At 42.0% G+C, this 10,178-nt stretch overlaps 1 protein-coding gene across 1 annotated transcript in view; it reads right to left on the bottom strand.

The window, feature by feature from the left end:
• Positions 1–4,881, bottom strand: part of PHACTR1 (phosphatase and actin regulator 1) — a 545,598-nt gene extending 540,717 nt beyond the window's left edge. The window contains exons 1-2 of the mRNA XM_028479167.2: positions 4,709–4,881; positions 2,786–2,939 (exon numbers count right to left, since the gene is read on the bottom strand). Coding sequence (XP_028334968.1) covers positions 2,786–2,888 — 103 coding nt within the window. The 5' untranslated portion in view covers positions 2,889–2,939; positions 4,709–4,881. The remainder of the gene's footprint in view (positions 1–2,785; positions 2,940–4,708) is intronic.
• Positions 4,882–10,178: the final 5,297 nt, after the last annotated feature.

The raw sequence follows: 10,178 nt of genomic DNA on the forward strand, positions 1-10,178 counted from the left end.
CGTGTTACTCAGTCCTCTGTCCATTCACTGGGAGCCCTTTATCAGGCGGAGGGGCTTGTTATCCAGGAAACACTATGGCGTCGGTGCTGAGTGGAAGGGAGCTGCTGTGAAGGAGCTGGAACAACGCAGTGACAAGCCTCACATCATAGTGGCAGCAAACCTCCAGCAAGGAGACCCTGGGGGTGATTGGTCCTAGGTGGTGGGGCTCTGGGGAAGGTGTTGGTGGGAGAGGGGCTTTCAGTTTTCAAGTGATGTGAAGGACTAGGGAGATAGTAGAAGTTTGTCTCGGTACTCCCTATTTTTCAGTTTTGCCCCGAGTTAGCTTTTGATGTGACAATAAAACAATCACTGTTTCATTCAAATTTTTTTAAAATTAATTTTTCTTTTTTTTTTTTTTTGCTAAAAATAGGAGGTTCACTCCTATCAGGTAACATTCTTGTTTGCAAGGCAGTGAAATCTCAAACAGAGGAGAGATGGCCTTTTGCAAGATGTTTATTTCATCGATTTGCTTACGTATGGCGTTTCCCATGGGGCAGTTTAAAGCACTTTCAAATCTCACCTCGTTATTGCTCTTAACAACTTATGAACTGGGCACTATTATTGTTTCCATTTTTCAGAGGAGGAAATGAAAACTTCAAAGGTTAATTTTCCCAGGTTGACTGTGGCAGACCCAGGGTTTGAACCTAGGCAGTAAGGATCGGGTTGTAACCACTGAGCCATCCTGCCTCTGGTGCTGGGGACATCCCGTTCTGGGGTGGAAGGAGAGGAATCGGACGGGATGGACTGATTCTTAAATGCTGGTCCCCAGAATAGTGTGAGAGCTGGGGAATTGTCATTGGAGCTCTTGCCTAAAAGGCAAACCTCTACGACTTACACCTGGATTTCTGATTCAGGAGGCCTGGGGGTTGTTTAGGGAACCCTCACTCTTACTACAGATCCAAGACTCCTGGATTGCGACATCATTCTGATTATCCTAAAATGAACGTGCTATCATCAGGGAGCCACGGTCAGTAGCTTACGCTGCCACCTCCCATGCATTTTCCAGTCACTCCAGATCTGGTGTCTAAACCATAGTCACTGATGGCGACAGTTCTGTCCACTCCACCCCAAACTCCATCTGGCGACAACCACCCGACTGCCTTGCGTCCTCTGAGTCTCCCACACCCTGACTGTTTGCCTTCCATAAATGCCTGGAGCCCACAGTCCTCTTAAAGCCTTAAACTGTGTCTACTGCAACACAAAAATGGACATCTTTATTATCTATGATTTGCTGCCACTCCCCTTCTCCGCTCTGCCGACAGAGACGCGGCTCAGGTGTCCGACCCCAGCACCAGATATTATTCTCCGGTTCAAGTGGAAATGGACAGACGCAGCAATGTTTAAACTCAGAACCAGAGATGGGATTGAGCCCTGCCTCAGCCCCCTTTTCCTTCTGGCCTCTGTTCTCCGTCTGCACCCAGCACCTTCTTACTTGCAGACCCAGAAGGGGCTGGAAGTTCTGGCCAGTCTCTCACCCTTCGTCTACTTCAGTAACACTTTCGTGTCTCTTTAAGTGGCTGAAAGGAGCAATGCTGGCTCCACACACCCACAGGGATGAAGAGAATCAGCTACTGTATCACTTTTGCTAATGTCAGCTCTGCTGATGAGCGTACCGACCCCCAGCCAATCAACCGGATGATTACCAGCCCCTCTTGACTCTAAGAAGACTGGATCCTGCCCAGGAAAATGGAAGCGGAGAAGGAGGGGGCTTGCAAGCCCTTGAGGTTGCCACGAGCAATTGGCTTGAGAGCTAGGGAAAAACCACTTCAGACAAGACAACTGGGAAAGCCGAGGCAGGATATTACAGGTGGCCTGTGTGAAGTACCCATTACCACCACGTAACAGTGAAAGATGCCAGCATTATCAAAACCGCATTTCCTTTTCTGTTCTGCCTCGTGGCTTTGAAGAATCCAACTACTTCTCTAAGAAAATGAAAGTTGCCTTTCTTCTCAGTGCATGACTTGTACCATTTGGGATATGCCCATCGTCAGGTTGCCTTGACTGAATTCCCTAAATATTCTATGGAGAAGAGAAAATAGGCTTTAAACAACTCTCCTGCCTGTCAGGAGAGCCCATGAAATACCCCAGCTTCTTCCTGTACTCTAATATGCTGGCAGAACATTCTAAGTGCACCCTGGAACAGAAGAACAAGCAAACCGGAGCCTAACTGACCGTCTTGAAATCTGTAATAAAAATGTACCTACCAGCCACACTTCACAACAGGCGTGTTTCTCAGAGCCCCCCAAGCACACTGTTAATTCCTTGAGGCGGTAACTGATTTCATCTAAACTAGATAAGACAGCTGTAGAAGCTCAAAGCTTATCTCAGGAGCCCCTCATCCTGCTGGATTTCAATCGATAGGTCCGGGTGCCCTAGACCTACTTCTCCAGTGCAGTAGCTGCGCACTCAACCTTTTCCTGTGGCTAAAAGCATCCTCGAAGCCTTTCAAACTTAGACTTTGGTTGCAAGGAGTTGGGCGAATAATTTTCTAACGTAGCTTTCCAAGGGTTGTTTGTGTGAAAGCTGGGTAGGTTGCTTTTTAACTACATCAAGAAGATTAGATTTATTCATTCTGCTACGTGCCTGCCTCAGTTCCAGAAACAGTTCGGTAGAGGTTACCAATTGGGAAGTCCCAGTTGCTGAACTTCTGCAGCAGAGCTTACACTGCTACAGTCCACACTGCACGGTTAATATGAAACCGACATGCAAATGAGAGGAGTTTCCTCTCTTTCTCCCATTTAATTACCTTGAGCTCCTTGGCTGTAGAAGAATCTTTGAGCCGACTCAACATCCAAGAGTCTATGAGCAGACTCCACATCCAGAAAATAATCCATTTTGGGATAATCCATCTTCGATGTTCCAGAAACAGAGTTTTAAGACAAAATAGTCACTTGTATTGCCTATGGAAGAGGAAGGAAGTCCACAGTATTTTAGACTGTCAAATATGATTTTGAAAGAAGAGATGCCCCATTATAATATCCCGTTATTTGACTGACATTTCCCGTTTTAAGTCCATCCCTCAACAGAGCCTTCCTACTGTAGGAGAAAATGCAGCCTTTCACCAACATTTATTAAAAGTAATATATGCTACACAGAAAATACAGATGATCCAGGCTGAAGAGCGATAACATACCAGTCTTTCCTTGCTGTGTATTAACTGGAAAATAAACTTTTAAATTTATATGCTCTCTGTTTTCAAAAGGTCTGTCTGATAAATGACATCATTAAGTATCAGCCATTCTGAGTATTGACCCTCATGTGATTCAGGGAGTTCCAAGCCCCCTCGAGCAGCGAGCCTCTCCTGGGAATCAGAGCCTCCGCCTATAGATGCCTTGCGTTTATGACACATGCTGACATGTTTGCTGTAAAAATGCCGTGCATGCCTTCCTTTTAGCGATTTCCTCTAGCACGTTTTATAAAGTGCTAAGGATCATCACCTGCTTGCCTCTGACATAGGCTGCTCTTGAGAAAGAATTCTGGTTTGTAGAGCAACGACAATTATTTCAGAATTGCAACGATCCCCGTGATATTATCATGCACTAGCTTATCAGGAAGCTAATATGCTTCATCAAAAAACATTCAGCCTGTTAGGTTCTTTCTAGCATATGTAGCCTTTCCCCCATACTTGCACAAATGAAGTATCTCTATTTCTGCAGGAGGTTTTTGGAAAGAATTAACAAGACAAAGTCATTAAAATCAAACTCAGAAGGATAATCCGATTGGTTTTTCTTTCTAACAGTGCATATTTTAATTTAAGAAGCCAAGCCTGGTAGGCGGAAACTTTAAAAAATATCCAAAGCTACCCCAAACGGCAAATCATACTTACTGCAAAAAAGAAAAAATAAATAAATAAAATCAAGGATTAACTGCCGGCAGTTAAGAGCAAGCGCAATTTCAGCCACAGTGACTTTGATCTCACTAAACATTCCCGGTGAAAGTAAACAATTCTGATTGTTTGATCAGACCGGCGATGAATAATGTATACCGTCCGCTGGACTTCCTTTATCAGATAAAATGGCCAGAGCACGTTACCTTAGCAACGGAAGGTGACGCCAGCCTCAGCCTCTTTGTATCCTCCACCGCGAAGGAAGGAAATGACCAGGTTCTCGGGTAAAACTTTGGCAGAAAACCATCACCGTCAAAATCTACATGTCACCATCACGCGGGTCCGATGCCCCAGCCCGCCCCCGACCCCTACCCCTGCCTCCATCCCCCGGCTGCCGCCGCCCATGTCTTAGGCAGAGTACTGTCATAGTCATTTAAAAAAAATGGTTTTGGTTTAATTATTTTTGTAGCTCCAAGTCCCAGTTTTATTTGCAATTAGAACACAATTACACGATTATGCAGTTAGTAGGGTAGAAAAGTTGTCGGGGCACCAGTGCCTACCCTAAGGCAGGCTAAGGGTGGTGGGGAAAGGCTGTTTTAGCATCAGTTACACATTCCCCTGTTATAATTAATACACGGATCAGTCACCAGCATCTGGGCTGAAAATAACTCTCTCCCCTTGCGTAAATCAGTCACTGGAAGAAGCTTAGAAAGCTGTCTGGAATTTCCGAGGTTTTGAAAGCCGCCTTATAAGGTACATCTTTTGGGAGATTTCCCCCCTGGTAAAGGAAAGATAACCCAAAAAGATATATATGAAAGAGTCTTGCACTTAGCAGATACTCACCAGCACTTGTTGGCCCCTTTCAATAGGACACCGTAGAGCATAAAACGAAGCTGCCTAACGCCGCTGAGCCCACAAGCCCAAATGAACAGCTTCTAATTTTTCCTTCAATCTCAGTTCAAGAGCACCAAGCAGAGGCAAGTGATGAATTTGCCCATTTTATATTGTGATGAAATACAAGCCCTAAGAAGAGATCTGAGGAGAGCTGTTCTTTAGAACACATTAGACTGCTAATTTAAGAAAATGGAAAGGTTCTGTTTTACTGTCTTTTATGTGTTCTCTCTGCTACCCCCTCAATTTAATTTGCATTTAAAATTACGCTCGTGTCTCCTCGGTTCTCCAAGGTGTGGAGTACTTTCTAATCACAATGGCTGCTTGGGCAGGGTTTGGTGCAATGCCACTTTCATTCTGAGCTGCAAAACAAGGTGGGTAATTATAATTGCGAGCTGTTTTCTGGAGTGAAATACAGAGTGAACATTGGATTTCACCCCCTCCCTCTTCTCTTGGCCTTTCTTCCTCTTCCGGCCTCTGATTGCTTGGTCAAATCTCCAGCCCCACCAATCCTGTCAATTTGTCTAAATGAGTTTCTCTCTGTCTGAACGTAACAAAAGAAACCTCACAGCAGAAAGAAACTTTGGTTTGATACCTGAGCTTATTCTGGTAGAATAGCCTCCCTACCAAACCTCAGTAAGGACTTTTAGGCATAATACTTTGAGATCCACTCATGAAGGGCAAAATGATGGCCAAATACAAGATCTCTAGTGGGTTTTCCATGACCCTCTTGCACCCTTGGTTGACCAAGCAGAATTAGTAATAAGTGTGGGGTGGTGCGTGGCATGTCGCATCGTTAAGAAAAGAGACGCTGCATTTAAGAAGCCCTGGAAGGAGGACAACCAGACTCCCCTCTCCCATATACACAGCTTTGTGGACTGCTCTTGAGACAAACCTGAACATCTCCTTCTGTTTATCTTATGGGCTCTCCCACCCAGTCAGAACAAATCGGACACCAAGCTGGTGCTGCCAAGTTAAGCCTGATGAAAGAGGAAAAGCTGAAACTACCAATCATATGCCCTTGGAGGAAGAGCCAACTTTGGACTCAGAATACTCAGAGCTTTGCCCAGACCCGAGGACTGACTTCTCTAAGGCTACATTTCTGTTCAGCCCCCAGTGGAGACATGCTGAACACCTGACATTTACAGAAGGAGAAAGCTGTCTTCTGGTTCCTTTAGCTTACAGTAAGGTGTGGGCGACAGGTTCTGAACTCTCTATTGTGATTCTACTGAAATCGTAATGACCCAGAGGTGAGAGAGAGAGAGAAAGAGTGTGCACATTCCGCTGTTGGTGAGCCCAGATGAATGTGTGATTGAAAAGGAGATGCTAAATTGGAAATGTGAAAAATAGAGTTGATTCCCAGGGGTTGGGGGATGGGTTTGGAAGTCAGCCATTTCTGGAGAGTTGACCAAGAAAGGGAATTTGAAGTCTTACAAAATGAACATATAATGTGAAAGGGCAATGCTTTAAAGAAAACTTGGAGAGGAAAATTTCAACGTAAAGAAATGTATTTGGGAAGGGGATGCTTATTCACTTGCAAAAAGGGACTTTGTTCTACTAAGTACTTAACGGCTGAGGTCTTTATCGTGATATGACCAGGTTCCGAAATAGATTACAAAAGATGATTTTATTCTCTGGGGAGCATAGCTGTAGATCCCCTATAGCAATATCTGGGTGAGGCATTATTTTTAAAGGTGGGGAAGTATTGTAATGTTCAAAACCCAATGTCAAGATCTGATCAGCTCAGCTCTGTTTTATAACTTTAATCTCCTCAAAAGCAGCATTTATAATGGCCCATTGTTCTGAGATATAATAGAACCGGACAGAGAAGAAGGCAAGGTTACAGCAAGTATTCAGAATAACTCTTATGCAGCACTGAACGATTCAGCCCAAAACATCCTTGAGACATCAGCTCTGAAAGTTAACTCAGACAGTGTTAACATATCTCAGTGAGCTAGAGATAAAAAATCATTTTTTAAAAGCCAGAGTTATGTCTTTTACATTGATGGCATTACAATATGAAAGTTTAGCACTGTAAGGCTGAAATCAGTAATCTAGTATTATTTAAAATACATGACTTGGCAGAGATGTTTATACTTTTCTGTTCCGTTTGGTGGTAAGAGAATATGTGTGTGAGTATTCTATATACAAAAGGAAGAAGTGTTTGATTGATTAAAAAATGAAGGCATATTTCAAGATGGAATCTGGAGATCAGTAAAGATAACAGCTTGTATTAATTTATCTTTGAGGTGTACTTATTTATACAATTGGATGGCATAAGACCCAAACGATCTGAGAGAGAGGTTCACATGATTTGCAGTTAGACAATTTGCTCTTTTAATATCATCCAAACAGCTTCCATCAGAGTCAGTCTGGGTTTACTCTGTTTGCTAAGAGATAAAGAAGTTTGTGTTATTGACAATTTACAATCAATATTTTTTTGTTTAATTGCTTTACTATATTCCAGAGATCTCTAGAAGACCACGTTTTTATTTGTGTTGGACTACATGAAGTTCTGCCTTCTACCTGCATGAAATCTTGGGGAAGTTCCTTTTTTTCCCAAAAGACTCAACTAACTTTAAAAATATTAGGAGCTCTCAAAGTGTGAGGATATTTTGGATCCCTTGGCACGGGGGCGGGTGGGGGGTGGTGTACCTAGACTGAAGATCTTTGGTTAAGTGCTAGCTCACTAAACAAGTATAGAAAATAATATATTCATTTAATTTTGCAAATAGTTGACCTGAGAATGATATGCTTCAATAGCAGCCGGTTCTCTCTGCTCCGCAAGTCACTCTCTTATCTCTTGATCCAACACTCAAAAAGAATCTTTCCTTCTCTCCTCAATAAAGCTTGTCATTAGATGGTAAGGGTAGTGCAGACACTTTATCTGGGGCTTTATTTTTATTGAAATCTCCCTGGGAAAGGAAACACGTTAAGCCATCATCAATTACTTTTACTTTAGTATAAATTAATTTCCAATCTTTTCTTGTGAAAAGATTTTGATGATAGTCAAAAAGCTAAAGAAAGCTGGGAGGGTTGGAAAGATGGACTGAGAAAAAAAAATAGTCTCACAGGGAGGAGGATCCTAATTTTATTCCATGTAAGCATGTAGTCATGTTTTGAGGGCTTACTTATGTATAAGGTACCAGGTATTCAGCTGGCAAGTAAGGACGTTAAATCTGTAAACATCTTAGTTTGGACCAGGGCTTGCAACTCCCTTAAAGGACCAGAGGCAGACTCCTAAATCCTATTTCAAGAACATTATGTCAAAGGAGTTTCCCCTTTGGCCCATCCTCAGCTAGCAGGAAAATTCTTCACAACAAAATCATGCAGGCTTCCGTTCTTGAAACGGCATTTGAGAGATCCACACTAGGAGAGAAGCTGCATTGGCCAAAATGGCAAAGGCCAGAGCCAAGAGGAGTGAAGCCTTTGGTTCCACTTGCTGCCCACTTCTAAAAATATCCTTTCCCCTCTTTTAATACTTTGTAGAAGGGTCAATTCACAGAGTGAAGAACAAGAGTTCAAAATGTCATCTTTCCCTCTGCCAACTGGATTCTAGTAAGCCCATCTTGCTTATAAAGTGGAAATTTCTTGGCTTGTCAGAAAGAATACTCATAAATTATATCTCTATCTCAGTGTTTATCTACTGATCTGGATATAGGGAAATGAAGAAATGTTGAGTAGGGAAATGAGGAATTCTCAAGCAACTCTCTACTTACTATAACTCTCAAAACCCTAAATATGAAGACATGAAAATGGCCAACTAATGATGGAGAAATGTGTTGACAGTAGCAGCTCTTTTTTTTTTTTTTTTTTTTAAGCACCACTTTGAGGGTATGTAAGAATGAAATTTGACTTCATTCCCTCCGGCGAGAAAATCACATTGCCCTCAATTCTTGATGTGTGTATATGTGTGTAATTTGTTTCAACTTTCCTGGAGGGAGCTGAAAAAATTAATCACAAGTTCAACTGTATTTTCCTAGTCCTCCTAAAAACCCAGATGGCAACCTGAAAAATATCCAAAAACATGTTGAAGAAAGAAAGAATGATGATTTCTATGTGCCATGAATAAGTCTTACAGACCTTACACCGAAGATATGACCCCTGAACTTCCAGAACACATTAGGAAAAGAGGTTTGGCTGGCTATACCAGTGGGAGCCCACAGAGAGTGAATTGTACCAAAAGAGTAAAAGTCAATTTTAGGTCATTGTGAGGTCATTTTTACAATCCCACATTACTGTGCACAGTGAGGATTGATGATAGATAAATTAGATAGATAAATGTTGAGGTAGATGTAGAGATTAGAAAGAGATAGAGACGGAGACAAGGATAGAGGTAGAGATTCATAGAAGAAAATGATTAAAATGAATTTAGGCATAGTAGTGACTTTGAACTACCTTTTTTGTGTTCCCAAATGCCAAGGTCAAAAAACAAAACTGTGTAAGTCAAAGGAACTTTGGGAACTGTTTCATTCCTTTTAGGTTTTGAATACACTAACAAATTCTATAGCAAGGGTTTACGTGCTTAAATAGTAATACTAAATGTTTTCCTTATGCATACTGTGCAAGGGTATTTGAGGCAGATCTTTGCATAACAAATATTATTATTCATGATACAGTCTCTGGTTTAATTTCAGAGTTAAATGTCTTTAGGGTGTATCACCTGAAGGCACGGAGCAGCATCTTATGCTAGGTACCAAGTTTCCAAATCAGCATTCTCTGCTCCTAGTGGATTGAAGATAACAGAAAACTCACCCCCTCCCTGATGCTCGTAAAATGGAGGTGATGGTAGGTGGGCACTTGCTTCTGAAACAAAGAGAACCTTATTGGTCTTCATTGAGTTTTAATTTCTCACAAGCATTATTAGTACATGGGGAAAAATGTAATATTCAGCCTCACAGCCTCACTGCTGTATAATAAACACCAAAGAAATGTTATCCAGGAGACAATGCAGTAAAATAGCTAAAAGTATGAGCTTGGGACTCCTGGTTCTGCTGCTTCTTAGCTGAGCAAGCTAACCTCTTTAGACCTCAATTTCCAGCTCTGTAGCACAGGAATAAAAATAAGAATCAAAAGAGATTATCTATGTAGACAACACAGCACTCGACACACAGGAAGTATTGAGGTTAGGTATTATTTTGAAATATTTTTAACACCTTACAAATGCAAGGACTTGCAGGGGGTGAGACACCCCACCGCAGCTGCATCTGTCCCACATATCATTCGAAATATTACCTCCATCATTTTGACTGCAAATAAGCTCCCGGTCCTCTGAAGTCCCAGGGTATTTGGTCTATATTTCTAACTTGTGTTACAGTTAATCATGTGTACATGAGGATTAAAGGAATTATTAGATGTAACACATCTAGAATGGTTCCTGGCTCATAGTAAGTACTCCAAGAGTGTTTCCCTCACAGAGAGC

Source organism: Physeter macrocephalus, chromosome 18, assembly GCF_002837175.3.
Source record: "Physeter macrocephalus isolate SW-GA chromosome 18, ASM283717v5, whole genome shotgun sequence".
In the NCBI taxonomy this organism is placed as follows: domain Eukaryota; kingdom Metazoa; phylum Chordata; class Mammalia; order Artiodactyla; family Physeteridae; genus Physeter; species Physeter macrocephalus.